This window comes from Bos mutus, chromosome 21, assembly GCF_027580195.1.
Source record: "Bos mutus isolate GX-2022 chromosome 21, NWIPB_WYAK_1.1, whole genome shotgun sequence".
Lineage (NCBI taxonomy): Eukaryota > Metazoa > Chordata > Mammalia > Artiodactyla > Bovidae > Bos > Bos mutus.
The window spans coordinates 41,660,720-41,686,826 of NC_091637.1; the positions used below are offsets into that span (position 1 = coordinate 41,660,720).

The window sequence follows — 26,107 nt, forward strand, 5'->3', positions numbered from 1 at the left end:
ATTTATTGTTTTACCTTTTTATTTTACCTTTTCTACAATGTATAGTTAGACAATAATCCAATATGTGCCCTTTTCAGATTGGCTTCTTTTACTTAGTAATACGCATTTAAGCTTTCTCTATGTCTTTTCATGGGTTAATAACGCCATTCTGTCTTGACATTTCATTGTCTGGATGTACCACCATTTAATTATCCATTTACCTTCTGAAGAACAGCCTGTATTCTTCCACATTTGGGCAGTTATGCTATAAACATAGCTATAGCTAGAAAATAAATGCTGTAAACACCAGTGTGCAGATTTTTGTGTAGACATTTTTCATTTCCTATGAGTAAATTAACAAAGAGCATTATTGCTGGATGGTATGGTAGGAGTGGGCTTGCTCTGTGGCTCAGCATTAAAGAATCTACCTACAGTGCAGACGACAAGGCTTCAATGCCTGGGTTGGAAGTATCCCCTGGAGGAGGAAATGGCCACCCACTCTGGTATTCCTGCCTAAAATATCCTATGGACAGAGGAGCCTGGTGGGCTACAGCCCAACGGGTTGCAAAGCGTTGGACATAACTGAGTGACTGAGCACACGTGGTAAGAGTACCTTTAGGTTTCTTTGTTTTTTTGGCCTACCTTGAGGCTTGCAGGATCGTAGTTCCCCAAACCAGAGATTGAATCCAGGCTCCTGGCAATGGAAGCTCAAAGCGTACATTTAGTTTTGTTAAAAAACTTACAGGCGTCTTCCAGAGCATCTATACCATTTTGCATTCCCAGCAGCAGTAAATGAAAATTTCTGTTCTCCACATCTTTGTCAGCAGCAGCAGGTGTTGTCAATGTTCTGGATTTTGGCATTCTAATAGTGATGTCTCATTGTTTTAACTTGAAATTCCCTAGTAACATATGATATGGAGCTTCTTTTTATATTTATTTGCTATCTATATATCTTCTTTGATAAGGTATCTATTAAGGTCTTTGGCCCATTTTGCAGTGGAGTTGTTTTCCAGCAGCAGCAGTATATTTTGGATAGCAGTCCTTATCAGATAACATGTTTTGTTAATATTTTCTCCCAGTCTGTGACTTATCTTCTAATTCTCTTGATGTTGTCTTTAACAGAGCAATGACTTTTAATTTTAAGGAAGCCCACCTTATCAATATTTTTATCACAGCTTGTGTATTTGAGCTTATATCTAAAAAGGCATCACCATACCCAAGGTCATCTAGGTTTTTTTAAATTATGTTGTCTTCTAGTAATTATATAGTTCTCCATTTTACATTTAAGTCAGTGATCTATAAACTCGACAATCAGTTTGTTGATAACCATAAAATAATTTCCTGGAAATTTGATTGGGTTGCTTTGAATCTATAGATCAAGCTGAGAAGAATTGACACCCAAATGGTATTTGTCTTCCTATCCAAGAACATGGTATATCTTTCCGTTTACAGTTAATCTTTGAACAGCATGAGTTTGAACTGTGTGTGTCCACTTACACTTGGATATATTTCCGTAGTAAATAATATATTACTAAACACAATCCATGTTTGCTTGAATTTGTGAATGTGGAGCAACAGTGGATACAGAGGACCAGCTATAAGTTATACACGGACTAGCTCCTGCATTGCTCAGAGGTCAGTTGTATTTAGTCCTTTGCTTTGACTCATCAGTTTTATAGTTTTTCTCATACAGATCTTGTATATATTTGTTAGATTTGTACTTAGGTATTTGTGCTTTTCATGCTGTTTGTGTTCATGGGGTTCTTGGAGTGGTTTGCCATTACCTCCTCCAGCCAGGAGGCTTATCGCTCCTCTACAAATAGCTGAGGAAAGAAGAGGAAAGCACTGGAGAAAAGGGAAGGATACACCCAACTGAATGCAGAGTTTCAGAGAATAGCAAGGATAGATAAGAATGCCTTCTTGAATGAACAATGCAAAGAAGACAATAGAATGGGAAAGACTAGATATCTTTTCAAGAAAATTGTAGATATCAAGGAAACATTTCATACATAGATGGACATGATAAAGGACACAAACAGTAAGGACCTAGCAGAGGCAGAAGAGATTAAGAAGAGATATACAAAATAAAAAACACTGAAGAAATATACAAAAAATCTTAATGACCCAGATAACCACGATGGTATGGTCACTCACCTAGAGCCAGACATCCTGGAGTGTGAAGTGCAAGTGGGCTTTAGGAAGCATTACTACAAACAAAGCTAGTGGAGATGATAGAATTCCAGCTGAGCTGTCTAAAATCCTAAAAAATGATGCTGTTAAAGTGCTACACTCAATATGTTAGCAAATTTGGAAAACTCAGGACTGGCACAAGACTAGAAAAGGTCAGTTTTCATTCCAATCCCAAAGAAGGATAGTGCGAAAAATTGTCAAGCTACCATACAGTTGCATGCATTTTGCGTGGTAGTATGGTTATGCTCAAAATCCTTCAAGCTAGGCTTCAAAAGTACATGAACCAAGAACTTCCAGATGTACCTGCTGGGTTTAGAAAAGGCAGAGGAACCAGAGATCAAATTGTCAACATCTGCTGGATCATAGAAAAAGCAAGGGAATTCCAGAAAAACGTCTACGTCTGCTTCATTGTCTACGCTAAAGACTGTGTGGATCACAGCAAACTAAAAGATTCTTAAAGAAATGGGAATGCCAAGACCACCTTACCTGTCTTCTGAGAAACCTGTATACAAGTCAAGAAGTAACAGTTAGAACTTTATGTGGAACAACTGACTGGTTCAAAATTGGGAAAGGAGTACAACAAGGCTGTATATTGTCACTCTGCTTATTTAACTGTATGCAGAGTCCATTATGTGAAATGCTGGGCTGGATGAATTACATACTGGGATGAAGATTACCGGGAGAAATATCAGCAACCTCAAATATGCAGTCATTTCTCTAATGACAGAAAGTGAAGAGCAACTTCACTCTTGCTGAAGGTAAGAGAGAGAGAAAAAACTGGCTTAAAACTCAACATGCAAAAAACTAAAATCATGGTATCCAGTCCCATCACTTCATGGCAGACAGATGGGGGAAAGGTGAAAACATTAACAGATTCTATTTTCTTGGACTCAAAAATCATCATGCACAGTGACTGCAGCCATGAAATTAGGACACTTGCTCCTTCCAAGGAAAGCTATGAAAAACCTAGACAGCATATTAAAAGGCAAAGACATTAATTTGCCTACAAAGGTCCATATAGTCAAAGCTGTGGTTTTTCCAGTAGTCATGTACAGATGGACCATGAAGAAGACTGAGCACTGAAGAATTAATGCTTTCAAATTGCGGTCCTGGAGAAAGTCCTTTGGACAGCACAGAGATCAAACCAGTCAATCCAAAAGGAAATCAACCCTGAATATTCACTGGAAAGACTGATGCTGAAGCCAAAGCTCCAGTACTTTGGCCAGCTCATGTGAAGAGCTGACTTACTGGAAAAGACTGATGCTAGGGAAAGACTGTGGACAGAAGGACAAGGGCAATAGAGTATGATATGGTTGGATGGCATCACGGACTCAATGTACATGAATTTGAGCAAACTCTGAGAGATAGTGAAAGATAGGGAAGCCTGGCATGCTGCAGTCCATGGGGTTCTAGGTTCACATGCTGTTCAAGCCTGGCTTGAAAGCTTTTGAGCTTTACCTTGCTAGTATGTGAAATGAGCAAAATTGTGTAATAGTTTGAGCATTCTTTGGGATTGGAATGAAAAATGACCTGTTCTAGTCCTGTGGCCATTGCTGAGTTTTCCAAATTTGCTGGCATATTGAGTACAGTGCTTTAATAGCATCATCATTTAGAATTTGTATGTATTAATATTCTTCATTTTTTAAGTCACCATTCTCCTGGTTTTCTATGGTTCTTTGTTCATGGCTTCCTATAAAGAAATAGAGGAAAACAACAGAATGGGAAAGACTAGAGATCTCTTCAAGAAAATTAGAGCTACCAAGGGAACATTTCATGCAAAGATGGGCTCGATAAAGGACAGAAATGGTATGGACCTAACAGAGAAGAAGATATTAAGAAGAGGTGGCAAGAATACACAGAAGAACTGTACAAAAAAGATCTTCACGACCCAGATAATCACGATGGTGTGATCACTCACCTAGAGCCAGACATCCTGGAATGTGAAGTCAAGTGGGCCTTAGGAAGCATCACTACAAACAAAACTAGTGGAGGTGATGGAATTCCAGTTGACCTGTTTCAAATCCGGAAAAATGATGCTGTGAAAGTGCTGCACTCAATATGCCAGCAAATTTGGAAAACTCAGCAGTGGCCACAGGACTAGAAAAGGTCAGTTTTCATTCCAATCCCAAAGAAGGGCAATGCCAAAGAATGCTCAAACTACCACACAATTGAACTCGTCTCACATGCTAGTAAAGTAATGCTCAAAATTCTCCAAGCCAGGCTTCAGCAATACGTGAACCGTGAACTTCTGATGTTCAAGCTGGTTTTAGAAAAGGCAGAGGAACCAGAGATCAAATCTCCAACATCCGCTGGATCATCAAAAAAGCAAGAGAGTTCCAGAAAAGCATCTATTTCTGCTTCATTGACTATGCCAAAGCCTTTGACTGTGTGGATCACAGTAAACTGTGGAAAATTCTGAAAGAGATGGGAATACCAGACCACCTGACCTGCCTCTTGAGAAATCTGTATGCAAGTCAGGAAGCAACAGTTAAAACTAGACATGTAACAAACAGACTGGTTCCAAATAGGAAAAGGAGTACGTCAAGGCTGTATATTGTCACCCTGCTTATTTAACTTACATGCAGAGTACATCATGAGAAATGCTGGGCTGGAGGAAGCACAAGCTGGAATCAAGATTGCCGGGAGAAATATCAATAACCTCACATATGCAGATGACACCACCCTTATGGCAGAAAGTGAAGAGGAACTAAAAAGCCTCTTGGTGAAAGTGAAAATGGAGAGTGAAAAAGTTGGCCTAAAGCTCAACATTCAGAAAACGAAGATCATGGCATCTGGTCCCGTCACTTCAAGGGAAATAGATGGGGAAACAGTGTCAGACTTTATTTTTTGGGGCTCCAAAATCACTGCAGATGGTGACTGCAGCCATGAAATTAAAAGACACTTACTGCTTGGAAGGAAAGTTATGACCAACCTAGATAGTATATTCAAAAGCAGAGACATTACTTTGCCAACAAAGGTCCGTCTAGTCAAAGCTATGGTTTTTCCTATGGTCATGTATGGATGTGAGAGTTGGCCTGTGAAGAAGGCTGAGCGCCGAAGAATTGATGTTTCTGAACTGTGGTGTTGGAGAAGACTCTTGAGAGTCCCTTGGACTGCAAGGAGATCCAACCCGTCCATTCTGAAGGAGATCAGCCCTGGGATTTCTTTGGAAGGAATGATGCTAAAGCTGAAACTCCAGTACTTTGGCCACTTCATGCGAAGTGTTGACTCATTGGAAAAGACTCTGATGCTGGGAGGGATTGGGGGCAGGAGGAGAAGGGGACGACAGAGGTTGAGATGGCTGGATGGCATCACTGACTCAATGGACGTGAGTCTGAGTGAACTCCGGGGGTTGGTGATGGACAGGGAGGCCTGGCTTGCTGCGATTCATGGGGTTGCAAAGTTTGGACACTACTGAGCGACTGAACTGAACTGAACTGATAGCTCTTTGTGCATTTTTAAAGGTTAAAGTCTTTGTCTAATAAGTGCAGTGACTGGGTTTCCCCATAGGCAGTTTCTGTTAATATTTTTTCCTAGAATGGACCATACTGGCTTTTCTATGCTTCTTAAATTTTTTGTTGAAAATAAGATATTTAAATATTTTAGCATAGTGAAACATAGGCAAGCCCTTGTGCTCTTTTTTCTGGGAGCCATCAGACAAGTTAAAATTTACAACTATATTTCTTTGCAAACAAGATCTGTGTTCCTGCCTCTGACACTTGCAGCCAAAACCCCAAGTGCAGTCTACCTTCCTCATGGTCGTTGCCAGTCTAGGCTATGGCGAAGTAGTAGCTGGGCAGTTTAAAGCTTATTTCTTCTCCAAAACTTGTAATGGTGGTTGTAATTTTTTTAGTAGATTCCAGAGTTCTGCAGAAGTTGATTCTGATACACTGTGGCTGCTCCTTAGTTGTTTTTGACTTCCCTGGTGGCTCAGATGGTAAAGCATCTGCCTATGATGGAATGGGTGAATTTAACTCAGATGACCATTATATCTACTACTGCAGACAGGAATCCCTCAGAAGAAATCATGGTCATCAGAAGAGTCCGTAATGCAGTACTTGGATGCAATCTCAAAAACGACAGAATGATCTCTGTTCATTTCCAAGGCAAACCATTCAATATCACAGTAATCCAAGTCTATGCCCCAACCAGTAACGCTGAAGAAGCTGAAGTTGAACGGTTCTATGGAGACCTACAAGACCTTTTAGAACTAACACCCCAAAAAGATGTCCTTTTCATTATAGGGGACTGGAATGCAAAAGTAGGAAGTCAAGAAACACCTGGAGTAACAGGCAAATTTGGCCTTGGAATATGGAATGAGGCAGGGCAAAGACTAATAGAGTTTTGCCAAGAAAATGCACTGGTCAGGGCAAACACCCTCTTCCAACAACACAAGAGAAGACTACACATGGACATCACCAGATGGTCAACACCGAAATCAGATTGACTATGTTCTTTGTAGCCAAAGATGGAGAAGCTGTATACAGTCAACAAAAACAAGACTGGGAGCTGACTATGGCTCAGATCATGAACTCTTCATTACCAAATTCAGACTTAAATTGAAGAAAGTAGGAAAAACCACTAGACCATTCAGGTATGACCTAAATCAAATCCCTTATGATTATACAGTGGTAGTGAGAAATAGATTTAAGGGCCTAGATCTGATAGATAGAGTGCCTGATGACTATGGACTGAGGTTCGTGACATTGTACAGGAGACAGGGATCAAGACCATCCCCATGGAAAAAAATGCAAAAAAGCAAAATGGCTGTCTGGGGAGGCCTTACAAATAGCTGAGAAAAGAAGAGAAGCAAAAAGCAAAGGAGAAAAGGAAAGATAGAAGTATCTGAATGCAGAGTTCCAAAGAATAGCAAGAAGAGATAAGAAAGCCTTCCTCAGCAATCAATGCAAAAAAATAGAGGAAAACAACAGAATGGGAAAGACTAGAAATCTCTTCAAGAAAATTAGAGATACCAAGGGAACATTTTATGCAAAGATGGGCACAATAAAGGACAGAAATGGTATGGACCTAACAGAAGCAGAAGATATTAAGAAGAGGTGGCAAGAATACACAGAAGAACTGTACAAGAAAGATCTTCACGACCCAGATAATCATGATGGTGTGATCACTGACCTAGAGCCAGACATCCTGGAATGTGAAGTCAAGTGGGCCTTAGAAAGCATCACTATGAACAAAACTAGTGGAGATGATAGCATTCCAGTTGAGCTATTCCAAATTCTGAAAGATGATGCTATGAAAGTGCTGCACTCAATATGCCAGCAAATTTGGAAAAGTCAGCAGTGACCACAGGACTGGAAAAGGTCAGTTTTCATTCTAATCCCAAAGAAAGGCAATGCCAAAGAATGCTCAAACTACCACACAGTTGCACTCATCTCACATGCTACTAAAGTAATGCTCAAAATTCTCCAAGCCAGGCTTCAGCAATACTTGAACCGTGAACTTCTGATATTCAATCTGGTTTTAGAAAAGGCAGAGGAACCAGAGATCAAATCGCCAACATCCGCTGGATCATCAAAAAAGCAAGAGAGTTCCAGAAAAGCATCTATTTCTGCTTCATTGACTATGCCAAAGCCTTTGACTGTGTGGATCACAATAAACTGTGGAAAATCCTGAAAGAGATGGGAATACCAGACCACCTGACCTGCCTCTTGAGAAATCTGTATGCAAGTCAGGAAGCAACAGTTAGAACTGGACATGGAACAACAGACTGGTTCCAAATAGGAAAAGGAGTACGTCAAGGCTGTATATTGTCACTCTGCTTATTTAACTTTTATGCAGAGTACATCATGAGAAACGCTGGGCTGGAGGAAGCACAAGCTGGAATCAAGATTGCCGGGAGAAATACCAATAACCTCAGATATGCAGATGACACCACCCTTATGGCAGAAAGTGAAGAGGAACTCAAAAGCCTCTTGATGAAAGTGAAAGTGGAGAGTGAAAAAGTTGGCTTAAAGCTCAACATTCAGAAAACGAAGATCATGGCATCCGGTCCCATCACTTCATGGCAAAAAGATGGGGAAACAGTGGAAACAGTGTCAGACTTTATTTTTCGGGGCTCCAAAATCACTGCAGATGGTGACTGCAGCCATGAAATTAAAAGACGCTTACTCCTTGTAAGGAAAGTTATGACCAACCTATATAGCATGTTCAAAAGCAGAGACATTACTTTGCCAACAAAGGTCTGTCTAGTCAAAGCTATGGTTTTTCCTGTGGTCATGTATGGATGTGAGAGTTGGACTGTGAAGAAGGCTGAATGCTAAAGAATTGATGCGTTCTTTTGAACTGTGGTGTTGGAGAAGACTCTTGAGAGTCCCTTGGACTGCAAGGAGATCCAACCCATCCATTCTGAAGGAGATCAGCCCTGGGATTTCTTTGGAAGGAATGATGCTAAAGCTGAAACTCCAGTACTTTGGCCAGCTCATGCGAAGTGTTGACTCATTGGAAAAGACTCTGATGCTGAGAGGGATTGGGGGCAGGAGGAGAAGGGGACGACAGAGGTTGAGATGGCTGGATGGCATCACTGACTCGATGGACGTGAGTCTGAGTGAACTCCGGGGGTTGGTGATGGACAGGGAGGCCTGGCATGCTGCGATTCATGGGGTTGCAAAGTTTGGACACGACTGAGCGACTGAACTGAACTGATGATGCGGGAGACCCAGGTTTGTTTCCTGGGTCAGGAAGATCCCCTGGAGAAGGAAATGGCAACCCAGTCCAGTACTTTTGCCTGGAAAATTCCATGGATGGAGGATCCTGATAGGCTCTGGTCCATGGGGTCTCAAAAAGTCAGACCTGACTGAGCGACTTCACTTTCACTCTAAGTTTCTTTTATTGGGGAACCAAGCTCCAAAATTTGTTTCTTCGTCTCTTTTGCTGATGCCGCCTCCCGTGGAAACAATATAATTCATGGATGATCTACACAGCTTGCTTCTCCCTTACTGTTTGTTGTTTGTTTTGTGACTTTAGTGAAACTCTTTTATTTTATATCTATTAACTCAAATAGAACTTAGACCCTTTTAGAACTTCAGATATCATGAGTTCTGTGCAGTGTAAGGGTTAATCTTTCTAGTGGAAGAAAAAAAGGTGAAAGTACTTGGTTAAAACATATTTTAAGTTTAGTTTTGGAATATTGGTATAGATTTCTAATGCCTGTATTACTTGGAGGCCCAGGATGGATACTTTGGATGATTTAATTCACATCTAGATTATTAAGTTGGTGTTGCTGCTTTTTTTTTTTTTTTAAAGAAAAAATACATCACTCAGGTATCAGTGAAAGGAAGGCAAGGTTTTTAGCATGGATGATTACACATGTTTCCTTTTTCATGTAGCAAATAAATGCTTGTCACTATGTCAGGTTAGTCTATCATTTTTATTATGTTTATGGATTGGTGTTTTACTATACAAATAAACGTTTTCTTTCTCCATCAATTTGAGGTTTCTTTTCCTCATTATTGGATTCGAATTTTGCATTTTAGTTAGAAATACCACCAAAGTATTGTTGTATCTAAGTGCATCATATCTGTTGGTATTGTTGTTCAGTTGCTCAGTCGTATCCAACTCTTCGTGACCCCATGAACTGTAGTATGCCAGGCTTACCTGTCCTTCATCATCCCTCTCAAGAGTTTGCTCAGACTCTTGTCCATTGAGTCTGTGATGCCATTCAACCATCTCATCCTCTGTCGTCCCCTTCTCCTCCTGCCTTCAATCTTTCCCAGCATCAGAGTCTTTTCCAATATCAGCTCTTTCATCAGGTGGCCAAAGTATTAGAGCTGCAGCATCAGTCCTTTCAGTGAATATTCAGGGTTGATTTCCTTTAGGATTGCCTGATTTGATCTCCCTGCTGTCCAAGGGACTCTCAAGAGTCTTCCTCAGCACCACAGTTTGAAGGAATAAATTCTTCAGCAGTCAGCGTTTTTCACTGTCCAGCTCTTACATCCATATATGACAACTGGAAAAACCACAACTTTGACTATATGGACTTTTGAGAGCAAAGTAATGCCTCTGCTTTTTAATATGCTGTCCAGGTTTGTCATTGCTTTTCTTCCAAGGAGAAAGCGTCTTTTAATTTCATGGCTGCAGTCACTGTCCACAGTGATTTTGGAGCTCACGAAAATAAAGTCTGTTACTGTTGCCACTTTTTCCCCATCTATTTGCTATGAAGTGATGGGACTGGGTGCCATGATCTTCATGTTTTGAGTGTTGAGTTGTTGGAGTAGGATGTCATTTTGTCCCACAGTAAATGATAATTTTGGTTATTTAGTGGTGTCTGCTGTGCTTTATACCCACTGCAGTGTTCTTGCCTAGAGAATCCCAGGGACAGGGGAGCCTGTCACCCAGAGTTGGACACAACTGAATCGACTTAGCAGCAGCAGCTGTGCTTTATTGAAGTTAAAACTTTGGATTTAATGACTTTGACCCATGAAACTTGTCAGTGGATTTTTGCTACCTTTTTTGCGGGTTTGTGTGTTTGTGCTCAATCGCTCAGTTGTGTCCAACTCTTTGCAGTCCTGTGACTACAGCCTGCCAGGCTCCTCTGTCCATGGGATTTTCCGAGCAAGAATACTACTGGAGTGGGCTGCCATTTCCTTCTCCAGGGGATCTTCCCTTACCTTTATTTTCATGAATTTCTCAATGTTGACTTGTTTCCTGCAATGTGAGGTACATTTTTTTTTCCCCTTTCACATCTTTGTATGTAAAGATATTTGTGAAATTTATAAAACAAAATATTAATGAAATATTTTAACATGATGAAAATTAGAAGGGATTAATATATTGTCCCACACAAGCACCTTTGATATTGCTCCGGAAATAAGTTTGACAGAATCCACTGTTCTATTCTTTTTTTCCTCCTTGTGATCAGAAAAGTACAATGCCTTATCAAACTGAGTCTCTTTTAGAAGTTTCCCATTGAACATAGGGATAGGTCTTGGGCTGATGATATAAATCTTGGTTCATCTGTTGTCCCACAAATCCCTGCAACTTGTTTTTTTTTTTTTTTTCCGTGTCTAGTTTCTTTATGTTCTTTAGACTGGATAATTTCTGTTGTTTGTCTTCAGGATCACTTGCTCATTTCTCTGTCTTCATTTGTTGTTGATAGCATTCAGTGAATTTGTTGTTTCTGTTCCTGTATTTCTGATTCTAAAATTTCCATTTTGTTCTTCCTTATATTTCTGTTTCTTTGCTGATACTTTCTGTTAGGAAGTATGTTTCACATGTGTTTATAATTGTTCACCAAAGTGTTTTATGATGCTTTGAAATCCTTATCAGATAGTTCCACAACTGACATCTTTGCATTGGTGTCGATTAATTGTCTTTCTCATTCAGGTTGAGATTTTCTTGATTCTTGAAATGATGAATGATTTTCATTTTATTATGTTTTTATTCTAGATTTTGAATAGTATGCTGTGAAACTTTGAGTCTTATTTAAATCTATTTTTAACAGGCCTCCTCTGACACTGTACTAGCCGAGGAGGAAGGCTGCCTCATTGCTACAAAGTGAGGCTAGAAGATTGGACTCCCCACCCTGCTTGATCTCCACCAGCCTCTGTTGACCACTGTGGTGGAGAGGGGAGGTTACCTCTTAGGTCAAGGTGGTAGTTAAAACTTCAGACTTCAATCAGCCCTTGCTGACATCTTGAAAGGGGAGGGACACCTTTGTTGCTGCTGGCTAGTAGATTGCCATTGTTGTGAATGAGGAGGAGTAGGTTCCACGATGTTTGGCTGGAGTAGGGCAGTAATTAAAAAATGATTTTGCTTGCTAGTCTACACCTTTCCCAATCCTTTCACCAGAGAGAGCAGGCTTTTCTTGTTGGTTTTCTGAGTGGTGGTTTATTGTTGTTTTTATTTTTTTGCCTGTGTTCATCAGTGTTTCTGGGTTGCAGGCTTGTCTGTTGCCTGGTCTAGGAAATATAAGGCAAAAAGAAAACCCAGAGAACTCAGTCATGTTGTTTTTCAAGTTCTTAGAGTTGCTGTTAATTCACTTTCTCTTCACCTTTCAGTGTCTTTTGTTTTTTTTTCAATATATCACAGTCAGGAAATTAGATGTATTTAGTAAAAGAAATAGGAAGAATGTTTCTTCTCACTTTTTGTAGTCCATTGTGAACTTACTTTAAATGAAATGTTCAAAATTATTTTGTTCCTAAAAATATTTACCACCATATTTTGTAAGTCACTAAGTTGTACATAAGGTTAAGTATATTCTTTGTTGTACTTATATATGCATGTATAAAAGTCTCTTTCTTTATTTTAGGATTATGTACTGAAGGACTCTACCGTGTTAGTGGGAACAAAACTGATCAAGACAATATTCAAAAGCAGTTTGATCAAGGTAAAAAGATAATTACATAAGGCAAAATTACCATCTTGTTAGTTTCCTTATTGAAATTTCATATGAAAACCTCCTTAAGATTATGTATTATGGAAGAAAGTTTTGAAGTAGTATTAGGAGTATTTAATCAGACAGATACCAGAGTCAAGAAACAGGAGAGCTGTAAATCCATTAGCAGAATTGGAAAAGCAGTAAATTGAGTTATGATGCATCATCATCTTTGTGTATGCAGATTTACCTTTAAGTGCAATTTGAAAGTGTTTTTTTTCTTTCATGATACTGTGCCAACTAATTAGGGATTTTTTTAAAAGCTGAATTTCCTACTCAATTATATATGAGATCAAAGATTTAAGTGAAAAAAATGAAAACTGTGTGTACTAGGGAGAAAAATGAGTGAATATTTTTATAATCTTGCAGTAGGGAGAGGCCTAAACTTAACATGAAACCTAGTAAGCATGAACAAGATGATAAACTGGACTGCTTAAAAATGTAAAAACTTCTGTGTGGAACAGTGGATAAAACAAAATCAGGAGAAAAACTGCAAATCTAGGGGGGCTATGGACTTTCTTTGCTAGATTAAGCAATTTAATTTCAGAAGAACAACATACATAAGAAAATATGCTTGGCCTCTGTCAGTTATAAATAAATAAAAATTAAAACAAAAAGATTGTATTTATTATGAGAATGGAAAAGATTATTGGTAGGGCATAGGCAAACAGGTGTGTTGTATATTATTGGTTATGGGTGCTTTATATAGCTTTTGCTGGAGAAATTCCATTTGTAAATGTTTGTTACAAGTCTTCATGTAAGCCTACCAATAAATTTGTTGCAGTGTTGTTTGTATTTGGTTTTAAAGGTGGGGAGTCCACTCATGTTTACAAGCAGAATACTAGATAACCATATAGAATAATGAAGATTATATGTGTTGAAATGGTAAAATTGTTGAGTGTTGGAGAAGGGGGTGTGTATGCTTTGCTTTGAAAGAGTATTGTTAGTGTTTCACTTTTTAAAAGTATTTTGTTACAAGAACTGTTTAGACTTTATCAAATCCTTACAATTTTACCTCTAAGTAATAAAGGAAGAATAATCAGTACCAGGGTTTCTTGATTTAGACTTTCTGGTTTTGTTTTGTAGTTCTACCACTTACTGTGGTAAGTTGATTCAGTTGTGTCCAACTGTTCGTGACCCTATTGTCTGCAGCCCGCCAGGCTCCTCTGTCCATGAGATTTCCCAGGCAAGAATACTGGAGTGGGTTGCTGTGCCCTCCTTCAGATCTTTCCAACCCAAGGATCAAATCCACATCTCTTACATCTCCTGCATTGGCAGGCGGGTTCTTTACCACTAGCGCCACCTGGGAAGTCACTTACTGTCTTTGTGATCTCTGGAAGTTAATCTTTCTGAACAGCAACTTTTTAATCTAGAATTGGGCTTCCCTTGTGGCTCAGATGGTAAAGCGTCTGCCTACAATGCGGGAGACCAGGGTTCGATCCCTGGGTCGGGAAGTTCCCCTGGAGAAGGCAGTGGCACCCCACTCCAGTATTCTTGCCTGGAAAATCCCATGGACGGAGGAGCCCGGTAGGCTACAGTCCATGGGGTTGCAAAGAGTTGGACATGACTGAGTGACTTCACTTTGCTTCAGAATGGGAGTGATAAAAATAACCGAAGAATAATGAGATAATGCATATGATGAATTTTCTGTGCCAGACACTGTGTTAAATGTTGATTGGGTAGCTTATATTTCAAGGAATGTAGCCTGCCTAAGGAAGTAAGCGTTAGTAAATACAAGTTTTTAATCATAAAATCTTTATAGTTTTTTTAAATGAAATAAATTAAATCTTCAGTAATAGAATATTATATAAATTTTATGTCTGGGAGAATGTTTTATAGTTGTTAAAATTGTTTATGTGTGGAACAAAATGTAAAGATTGGTGATTCTTGGTTAAGGGTATGTGTGAGTTCTTTGTATTTTTATTATTATTGCAGAATTTCTACAAGCTTGAAATTGCAATGAAATGTTTCCTGCTCCCTTAAAAATTATTTAAAAGATTTTAATAACCTTGGATAATGCCTTAAAAATGAAATTCAATATAAAATATATATATGTGATTCATCTTTTTTTTTTCAAATGAGCAGAAAAGGGATGAAAGGAAACATGCTAAAGTATAAACAGTGATTATCTCTTGATTATGAGGGTACTTTTTTCTTTATCATAAGTATTCATTGTATTTATAAAAGGAAAATAAGACTTTAAAATAGCAAATTAACCTTATAATACACCTTTACTGTGTTCTGTTCTTATTCATTTAAAGTTAGAACTTCACTGATAAGTGTTTAAAGTGTTTTATATTAAAATTTTTAAAGTATAAGTTAAAAAGTTGAAGCTTGAATTTATATGTTTGATTCCTATCTTTGTGTCTCTGTTTCCTTATGACCTATTTTAAAAATAGCTTACATTGAACAAAATGTTTTAAGAGAAGAGAAATGTTAAATAATATTGCCTGTATACTAATAAGCCTAACAGGTTTTTTTATTGTAACAGAAAATGCTCCTTGCTTGGTTTTCTCTTTCATTATCTACAGTTTTATCAGGCAAACTTACATTAAAACAATGGGGGAGAGATGAATCTGCCTTTAAATAAAGGTGATCAATGAGAAGACTTAAATATCTTTGGATCTTCAAATACCTGTTTAGCTTACTTCTCTTGTTATAAATTTAAATTTATTATAATTTTTAATTTCAATTTTTGTCTTGTAGATCATAATATCAGTCTAGTATCAATGGAAGTAACAGTAAATGCTGTAGCTGGAGCTCTTAAAGCTTTCTTTGCAGATCTACCAGATCCTTTAATTCCATATTCTCTTCATCCAGAGCTACTGGAAGCAGCAAGTAAGTATAAGCTTTTTTTTTTTTTTTTGAGAGGGGTGATGGTAGTGGGTTTGTACATTGGTTGCTATGTGTTAAACGAGGTCATTCAGTAGAATGTGTAGCAAATAAAAATTCAGCTTCTAGAGCTGTCTATTAAAGTTCTTTCCCTTTAAATACTTTTAGCTAGCCTCCTAGATGACTAGGTGCTCCTAGAAGTTAGATCATAGTGCTGGAAGTTTGAGGTTTGTGTTTGAATCAAACTCAAAGGCATTGTTAGGAAAAAGAAATTAATTCTTCAAATGAATGTATCTGTAACGTACTTCAGTAAAGTATGTTTTTTTTTTTAAATATGTTTTAAGTCAAAGAAATTAACTTTGGCCTCATGTCTTAAGTCAGTTTTTGAGAGAGTTAGACAGGAAAATGAATATTTATTCAGTATTGATTCTTACTTGGCATAATCATTCATCCAGATGTTTCCACTTAGCAGATACTCATTTGTCATCTGGAAAATGAGGAAAAAAAGGTCTATTTGACTGTCAGGTGACCTAGTGCTTAATTCCTTACTGTGTTCTCAATATTTAGTTTCTAAGTATTTCTCTTCAATATGTCTTTCTGATTCCAAGTCTTCAGACTCTTTAGAGTGAAGTTACTTTCTTACGGTTTTGATTGTTAGAGTTCTCAGTTAATTTTCTTTTAATTAAAATCCACTTCAATATATTGGCACACGATCCAGTTGCCTTATACATAGTCTCATATATAAACTGGGAAAATGGTCCATTTGATAGCTTAGATTTTCTTCCTTTTTGACTGTAAACAGTAGCCTTAGAACTTTCCTAGTTAGGAAATTATTGAGGGCTGATTTAGAAGTAATATGTGGCAAATGAGAAATTTGTTAGTACTTGGTTTTTGGGCTTTCCTGGTGGCTCAGATGGTAAAGAATCTGCCTGCAATGTGGGAGATCTGGGTTTGATCCCTGGGTCAGGAAGATCGCCTAGAAAAGGGAATGGCTACCCACTCCAGTATTCCTGCCTGGACAATCCCATGGACAGAGGAGCCTGGTGGGCTACAGTTCATGGGGTCGCAAAGAGTCAGACACAGCTGAGTGACTAATACACAGTAAGTGGTATTCATACTACCTGTCATGAGTTGCTATGCAGATTGGACCCCTCCAGAGGAACCCACTATTATTTTGGAAGAAAGAAGTGAATGAGGAAGAGAAGCAGTAAGGGTGCTCTCTTCTCTCCTCCTATTTATCGCAGAACTGCCTTTCAGTTATCCTGTTTCATAATTTGCATAAGTTTGAAAAGTAACTGACCACTGTAGTGATTGTGAAAAAAGATGTTTGATAAGCTAAGTGAATTATAAATAAGTATATGGTGATGCTTTAAATCAGGTGCTGGCAAACTCACCTGTGGGCCAAAAATTCAGCTTGCCATCAGTTTTTAGAAGGCTTTCAAGCTAAGAATGTTTTTTTTTACATTTTTAAATGGTTGAAAATGTTAAAAGAAAAAATTATATGTTAAAATTATATGAAATTCAGATTTTTTTTTTTTTAAGTTCTATTGGAACAAAGCCACTCTTGTTGCATATTGTCTATGGCTGCTTTTGTACAACTGCAGAGTTGAATAGTTTCACCCACAAAGCCTAAAATATTTACTGTTAGTACCATGAATATTAAGAGCTTAACAGATTTATTAGTAATTAGTTGATTCTAAGTCAGTACCTAGTTAGATGTTGCTTTAAAAAATTACTAATACACGATTTCGCCATCCCCAAGTTATTCAGTTATTAGCTTTCTGAAGAGTTACTGTAATAAATGATAATCTATTTATTAGCAGATTCTTTACATTTTCTTTGTTTTTGTTTACCTCTCCTAACATATTTCATATACATTCTTGATTGTTTTATATAATAAGCATAGTAAGAAGCTTTATCAGTATTTTTTAATGTCTGTGTTTCATACAAATTCCTCACTACTTTTACAGAAATCCTGGATAAAGCAGAACGTCTTCATGCACTGAAAGAAATTGTTAAGAAGTTTCATCCTGTTAACTATGATGTATTCAGATATATAATAACACATCTAAACAGGTATTTTTATTTTTTGTTTTTGCAAGTAAAATGCACTACAGATTTCAACATAACTATAAATTGGATAATTTTAAGATAGAGACAAACTAAACAGATAGTTCAATTTTGAATCTCTAGATCACTTTTTCCTGGATTTGTAAAATAGGTTTTTCATCAACCTTTTTAAAGAAAGATATATGACCCTTTTAGTATACATAATGATTTTATAAAAAGTAAGTGTGGTGAGTACTTTTTTTTTTGTCAAAATGACACTTAGATAATTAACCAAATCAACCTGTTTGAAGTTGGAATAATTGAGATTTAAAGAGAAATCATATGCTCAAATGGCACATCTTATGATTAGAATCCAAATTTTATTAAGTGATTTAATTCCCTCTTCTTTTGTGCTATTTCTTTTGTATATCTTGCTTGTTTTGTTTAGATAGTCTTCATAGTGAAAGTCTATTAGAAACTTGAATTCATATTACCATCCTTCTTGACTGAAATGTATAACATTATCCAATATCAAAAACCTTAAATAGTGTAGAGCTTCAAGTTCATGCTTTTCTCTATAAAGAAACTCTTGCCAATATCATTCGTTAAATGAAAGAAAATACTGATATTGTATAATGGGATAAACCTCAAGACTTTGGAGTTAAATAGATTTGGTTTTGAAATGTTTTTAGTTCTGTGGCCTTGAACAAATTTTTTAACCCTTCCTAAGTCTTGAAAATCACTGCAGATGGTGACTTCAGCCATGAAATTTAAAAGATGCTTACTCCTTGGAAGAAAAGTTATGACCAACCTAGATAGCATATTGAAAAGTAGAGACATTATTTTGCCAACAAAGGTCCATCTAGTCAAGGCTATGGTTTTTCCCACTGGTCGTGTATGGATGTGAGAGTTGGACTGTGAAGAAAGCTGAGCGCCAAAGTATTGATGCTTTTGAACTGTGGTGTTGGAGAAGTCTCTTGAGAGTCCCTTGGACTGCAAGGAGATCCAACCAGTCCATTCTAAAGGAGATCAGCCCTGGGATTTCTTTGGAAGGAATGATTCTAAAGCTGAAACTCCAGTACTTTGGCCACCTCATGCGAAGAGTTGACTCATTGGAAAAGACTCCGATGCTGGGAGGGATTGGGGGCAGGAGGAAAAGGGGACGACAGAGAATGAGATGACTGGATGGCATCACCGACTTGATGGACCTGAGTTTGAGTGAACTCCAGGAGTTGGTGATGGACAGGGAGGCCTGGCGTGCTGCAATTCATGGGGTCGCAAAGAGTCGGACACGACTGAGCAACTGAACTGAACTGAAGTCTTGATTTTCTTGACTGTATAAGAGTGAGAAGAATAACACCTCACAGAGTTGTTATTGAGACTGAGAGTCCACCCTTCACAATATTTTCTACTAACATTGTAATGAACTCATGTTTGGTTTTTTTAAGCTAATAATGTCAGTGTCCAAAACAAGTACATTTCAGTCTGTAGCTCTTAAAAGAGAATATTAAAGTTTTGTTGTTTTCAGTGTAGCATAAAATTATAAACATTTCTAGTAACTTCTCTGAAGTCTCCCTCTCTGAGAAAATACCAGCATATATAACATTGCAGTATAGGTAGTGGAATTTCCTCTTTTGAAAATTACCATACAGGTGGTTCATGCTTTAACAGATGTGTACAGGGTACTAGAAGAGAGGTTATCTCGTATGGAATGTTGGGATGGTATATGAACATATTATTTTATAGTTTGATTGAAGTGCTGAAATAATTAAACTTCATTAAAAAATAATATGGAAAAGGGACAAAGGAAAGAGCATGTTCAAAGAATCATGTGCTGGTCCACCATCAGTGTTATGTTAGACACTTGGTGTGTTTGACTCCAGTGATACAACAGTTAGTGACAACAGGCACATTTGATACATTGAGGAATAGCAAAGAAGCATATGTTGCTTGAGCAGAGTGAAGGATAGGACAGTACTACTCAGAGTGTAACCTACGGACTAGCTTTAGTCCTCAAAATATTTTCACAAGGAGGTTGCTTTCATGTATATCACTAATTTCACTGTTGAGTTCAACTGACATTTAAGGGGTTGGGGTAGGGAGTAAGTGTCAGTGAAAAAAAACATTGCATGATTGTTTCTCTGAATGGTGTGGGGAGCCACTAGAAAGTAGAATAGAGAAATTGTATCACCAGACTTAAATTTTAAAAGAAATACTCAATTATTGACGATAATGGGTTTACTCTTTGTGCCATGTACTCTTATAAGTGCTATACAGATATCAGTAAATAAAATAATCACACGTTTCATGGAACTTACATTCTAGTATAGGAAATAAATGATAGATATATAATAGGTGATTGACAGATTGCAAAAATTAATCCATAGAGTTGTTCTTTAAATATATTCTCTTTCACCTTTCATATTCAGTGAGTTACTGTGTCATATTAGTTTTTTCTCCTAATTATTTTTCCTTTTCATTCCTCTGCCACTGCTTTAGTTTTAATTTCATCATTTCTCATTTAGGGAACTCTAATTTTTCATTGAGCTCTCTCTGCCAGTTTTTCTTTCTCCTTTGATCACAATGCCAGAGTGATCGTTTTGAAAACTCTTTCTGTAAAGATCACTTATATCCTGAAGAAAAAAATCCAAACATTAACATTAAGTGGCCTAGTTCTAACTTATTCTGTTAAATTTCCTTTCCGTTTCCACCACGTTATTATTACAGTGCCACTGTATTAAACTGATAGCATTTAACAAAAAGTATCAATTTGTGCCTGGCTCCTTATCACATCTTAACATAACTGCCTTAGTCTTTCTCAAAATTCAGTCCTCAAATCAGCAGCATCAGCAAAACCTGGGCGTTTGTTAGGAATGCAAATTAACAGACCCAACTCAAGACATAATTATCAAACTTGTGTTTTAACAGGCCCTCCAGAAGATTCTGATAGACACTGAGAACCACTGGGAGGTGGTGGGTTTTTTTTTTTAATGTTGATTTACAATGTTATGTTGGTTTCAGATGTTCAGCAAAGTGATTCAATTACATACTTTCTCAGATTCTTTTCCATTATATGTTATTATGGAATATCAAACATAGTTCCTGTACTATACAGTAGGGCCCTATCATTTTTTGTATTTTATATGTAGTAATGTGTATCTTTTAATTCCAAAGTCTTCATTTATTCCTCTTCTGCCCTTTCCCTTTTGGTAACCATAGGTTTTCTATGTCTGTGAATCTTGTTTCTGTTTTGAACAAATAAGTTCATTTGTATCATTTTATTTTTTAGATCCTACATATAAGTGATACTGTATGGTATTTTTCTCTTTCTGACTTAACTTTGCTTAGTATGTCTCTAGGTCCATTCATTAACTACAGATAGCATCATTTCATTCTTTTTTATTCCATTGTGTATATATATTTACCATATTTTTATCCTTTCATCTTTTGATAGACACTTAAGTTGCTTCCATGCCTTAGCTTTTGTAAATAATGCTGCTGTGAACACTGGGGTGGATATATCATTTCAGTTTAGAGTTTTCATCTTTTCTGGATGTATGCCCAGGAGTGGGATTGCTGGATCATATGGCAACTCTAATATTTTAAAAAACCTCCATACTGTTCTCCATGGTAGCTACACCAATTTACATTCGCACCAGCAACAGTTTAGGAGGGTTCACTTTCTGCCACACCCTGTTCGTCATTTATTATTTGTAGACTTTTTGATGATGGCCATTCTGAGTAGTGTGTGATGGTATCTCAGTATAGTTTTAATTTGCATTTCTCTAATAATTAGTAATGTAGAGTATGTTTTCATGTGCCTGTTGGTCATCTGTATGTCATTGGAGAAATGTCTATTTAGGTTTTCTGCTCATTTTTGATTGGGTTTGTGTTTTTTTTTTGCTACTGAGTTGTATGAACTATTTGTGTATTTGAAATTAACTCCTTGTCGATCACACTGTTTGCAAATATTTTCTCCCATTCCATAGGTTGTCTTTTCATTTTGTTTATAGTTTCCTTTGCTATGCAAAAGCTTGTAAGCTTCATTAGATCCCATTTATTTTTGCTTTCATTTTTATTACTTTGGGCAGCTGACCTGAGAAAGTATTGCTGTGATTTATGTCAGAGAATATGGCTTCCCAGGTGGCTCAGTGGTAAAGAATCTGCCTGCCAATGCAAAAGACACAGGTTTGAACCCTGGGTCAGGAAGATCCCCTGGAAAAGGAAATGGCAACCCACACCAGTATTCTTGCCTGGGAAATCTCATGGGCAGAGGGGCCTGGTGGGCTACAGTCCATGGGGTCACAAAGAAGTCAGATAGAACTTAGCGACTAAACAACAATGTCAGAGAGTGTTTTGCGAATGTTCTCGTCTAGGAGTTTTATGGTGTCATGTCTTACATTTAAGTCCAATGCCGTTTTGACTTTTTTTTTTTTTTTTTGTATATCAATGTGAGAAAGTGTTCTAACCTCACTGATTTACATGTGGCCGTCCAGCTCTCCTACTTGCTGAAGACACTGTCTTTTCTCCATTATGTATTCTCCTTTGTTGAAAATTAATTGTCCATAAATGTGTGGGTTCATTTTTGGGCCCTCTATTCTGTTGCATTGATCCATGTGTCTGTTCTTATGCCAATACCATGCTGTTTTATTACTTTTGCTTTCTAGTATTTGAGAACCACTGTTGTGACTGAACTACTCTTCCTAGTATTTTACTAACACCCATTACCCTTTACTCAACTCAAACATTACCTCCCTTCTGTTTGTTTTGACTCAACAACTAGACTTGCCCAGGTTCATATCTTTCAGATTTATAGGCATTTTCAGAATTTTTATTTGACTACCACATAGACATACCTGACTGGGCCCCACTATACACTGTATTTTAAGAGAAGGTTGATTTTATTCTGATTATTCTAATTTAGTCTCTTAACAAAAGATAATGCCTTTTTTTTTTTTTTTTACCACAGAACACATGTTTTTAGGGCATTTATTTTACCTCGGATGAACAATTCCTATATTCGGGGATGTGGGTCCTTTGGTTTAAGTTCTAAACTTTTTGATATGCACAGTTAAGTATAAAATTTTCCTGCTACTTTGCGCATTGAGCTATTTCTTTATGTGTGAAATGAGAGGGTTGGATAAAATATCTGAAACTTCCTCCCCATTTAATAATTTTGAGTTAAAATTCAAGATTTGATTCTTCTTGATTTTTATGTACGGTGGTAGTAATGCTTGCTCACACATTTAAAAGACTGTAAGTGCAAATTAGTAATATATGGTCATTTGTAAATTATTTATTGTTAAATCATAAGAGTTTTAAGGTAGAATGTGCTTCTGTGAACTGTTGTCATTGAAATTTGTGATGATGTGCAAGGTAGTTGGTGATTAAAAAGATTGTTTTTTTTAGAATACTAGAAACTTAATTTTTTTTGAAAGTTAAAAAGTCTCCTGGTTGGAAGTAGAATAATTTTTCTGGAAGTAAAAACCATCTTTGATTCTCATAAGGAATGGATTTTACTGCTGTCTTCTGTTATTAGAATGTAGTTGAACATAGAATGCACAAGAAGAAAATGTTTTAAATTTGAAGTTAAGATTTAAAAAAAGAAAAAGTAAAGCCAAATCATCTGAAACAATTTCCAACTCATGAATTCTTTAATTGTAATGAGTTTTGACTGGTTTCTAATTGTTCTTTTATATCATAATTTCAGGGTCAGTCAACATAATAAAGTCAACTTAATGACAGCAGACAACTTATCCATCTGTTTTTGGCCAACTTTGATGAGACCTGATTTTGAAAATCGAGAATTTCTGTCTACCACCAAGATCCATCAATCCGTTGTTGAAACATTCATTCAACAGTGTCAGTTTTTCTTTTACAATGGAGAAATTGTGGAAACTGCAAACACTGTGGCTCCAGCGCCACCTTCAAACCCAGGACAGTTGGTAGAACCAATGGTACCACTTCAGTTACCACCACCATTGCAACCTCAGCTGATACAACCACAGTTACAGACAGATCCTCTTGGTATTATATAAGTAAGAAGGATTGCAGACAGCCTGAAATTGGACAAAAGAAAATCTAGACATGCATGTTTCAGGGTTCAGTAGTATACTTCATGTTTCTTACAGATAATTCACATTCAAAATGATGAGACATTTCCTCTTTGAACTGTATGGTATTCCTTACTCATTTACATTACAAAACTAAGACCATGTGATAAGCATGACTGAGAGGTTTAATTTTTATAAACAAAAATAGCTATAAAATACAAAGCTGCTGTTGCATGCAACCTTATTGCAATCAGTATATCATTCCTGTGGCATTTTCTGTCACATTATATTGTGAATAAAATTTTTCTATAGAAATTAAATGATTTAAAAACTCACGTATATGAAACATTTAATGCTTTCCAGCCTGCTTTATGGCTGGTTTTGTTATTTGATGTGTTAATTTGAGCAACTTAATTTACTTTTAGTAGGTTGTGTAGATAACTAAAAAGCCCAGTTAAGTATTTTATTATTTCAGGCTACTTATGCCATGCTTGGGATGTTGTTTGAAGGAAAGAAAAATACATTTTAACATATTTCTGCACCTTCATCTTCTAAGTAAACCTGTGGATGATTTGATGGGGGTAAATGAAAATATTTCTTGTACACACATACCAAGGACATGCTTGTGGCTAAAGTGAGTTGATAATGTTGTGCAAAGGATAGTTGTCACCAACTCATTTCTTTATAGTCCATAATGAAACCAACATCTTGTATACTGTTAATTCTGTAAACAGATGCATGTTCAAAAGATCTATTATGGTCTTGTAATCTTAATCTAATATATTTTAGATATTTTAATTTTTTCCCTCTTGGGAAATACATTTAGTATAGTGTAGAAAATACTTCATGACATTTTCATATAAGGTTATATAACTTTTCATACATAAACATGAAATTTGTTGTAGAAAATTCTTTAAACCAAACATTTTAATCTAGGACTTCAATTATCTGTCCCTTGAATCTATTTTTATGTGGCCCTTAAAAAAACATATCCAAAAATCCATTGCTAATATAGCAATAAAAATACTTTGGGTACTGACAGCCTCTTTGGAGTATGTATATATAAAGTTGCAAACTTGTATTCATATTCTTTCTGTGATATGTTGTACTAAAATCCAAAGTGGCTTTTGCACCGTTTTGTAAAACAATTATTTTCCTTTGATGTTGGTACCAGATTTGCTGTAAATGACTGCTGCTTTGGAGGTTAAACATTTTGTTAGCAAAGTTACAACCAAAACACTAAATTACGGATAAAATTTTCAGAATTAAATGGCATAGGTAAATTTTGATAGGATTTATTCAAAATTTGTTCATTATCAAACCATGCCCCTTTTTTTTTCCCAGAAAGGAAAAAAAAAATGTGGGTTTTTGTTGCTAGGTTATATTTTGTGTAGTAAAGAAAAATTTCTTCAGTCCATGTTGTAATCTTCATACTGCAATTTTAAGGTTGTCTAATGTATACTATAGTAAATAGATGGTTTTGAGATTTGAGGCTCCTAAGAGTTTGATTTGCTCCATTTTTTCCTAAAATAAATACTGTCTTTCCCAACTGTTATGTCCTAGGTATTGTACTTCTAATTTTGACTTCAGAATCAAGATGTTGACATGAACCAGGCTGCTGTGGAAGTACATGTATATTATAAATTATCTTATTTGTGTTATACTCTTACATGTTATTATCTTTTCTAAGAAAACAAAGTCCCTATTATTCCTATTGCAAAGCACACAGGAATTAAGAAAGTACAGTAATTTTTAAAAAGAAAAATCTGGTAAATGTAGTATTCTTGTTCTATATTACTTATACCTATTGTCTATATAGCTTTAATTTATAGCTGTCAGTTTAACATCAGCATGTCTGGCAAAGAAAATTAAACTGTAAGAGTTTTATAAACTGTTTCTAGGTTGCTAAAGAATTTATTTTTCTACTATATATGGTATAGACAAAGCTCAAAACTATGTACAGGAAAAAAGCCTGACTATTTCTTTTGGAAGTAGGCTGAAAAGAGAATTTTCAGAACTGTTCATGTCTTCAGTTCATTCGGTCATAACTTTGCTATTGTAATATGTGAATCCCAGTTTATTTAAGCTATTCTCTTTTATACTGTGTTAATTTAACTTTCATGTACATTTAGTGCAACTTTTGTTATTAAAACTAGCATTTACCATTTTCCACATTTACTACCTTACACCTTCCCCAAAATTTATCTCCACTTTTCTATGCATTCTATAATTGATTTGAAAAGTTTCATAGCGGATCATTTAAAATTCTGCTTTTGGTTCAGTTAACCAATAGGTTACAGTTAATTGATAATTAAAATACAGTTTAAAGCTCAGTCTGTTACACTGAATTGATTGCGTTTGTTTTTGCCAAGGGTTTAGATATGTTTTTTAATGTTAGATAAGTAATTCTACAAGCAAAATAATATAATGAAACTTTTTTCTGGTAAGTTACTGGAAGGTTTCACTGTTTTAGGGACCTGTCATATATGAAACTTCTTAAAGGATGAAAAGAATATTAGATAGTCTCATAATTATGGGTAAATATTAAGGCATTATATTTTACAGTTTTAAATAAAATTCCATCTACACACATGTTGCCATCGTTTCATTT

General features: G+C 36.5%; 1 protein-coding gene across 3 annotated transcripts in view; it reads left to right on the top strand.

The window, feature by feature from the left end:
* Positions 1-25,829, top strand: part of ARHGAP5 (Rho GTPase activating protein 5) — a 79,073-nt gene extending 53,244 nt beyond the window's left edge. For all 3 annotated transcript variants that reach the window (XM_070358702.1, XM_070358703.1, XM_070358701.1), the window contains exons 4-7: positions 12,437-12,514; positions 15,269-15,400; positions 17,365-17,470; positions 23,154-25,829. In XM_070358702.1, coding sequence (XP_070214803.1) covers positions 12,437-12,514; positions 15,269-15,400; positions 17,365-17,470; positions 23,154-23,481 — 644 coding nt within the window. In that variant the 3' untranslated portion in view covers positions 23,482-25,829. The remainder of the gene's footprint in view (positions 1-12,436; positions 12,515-15,268; positions 15,401-17,364; positions 17,471-23,153) is intronic.
* Positions 25,830-26,107: the final 278 nt, after the last annotated feature.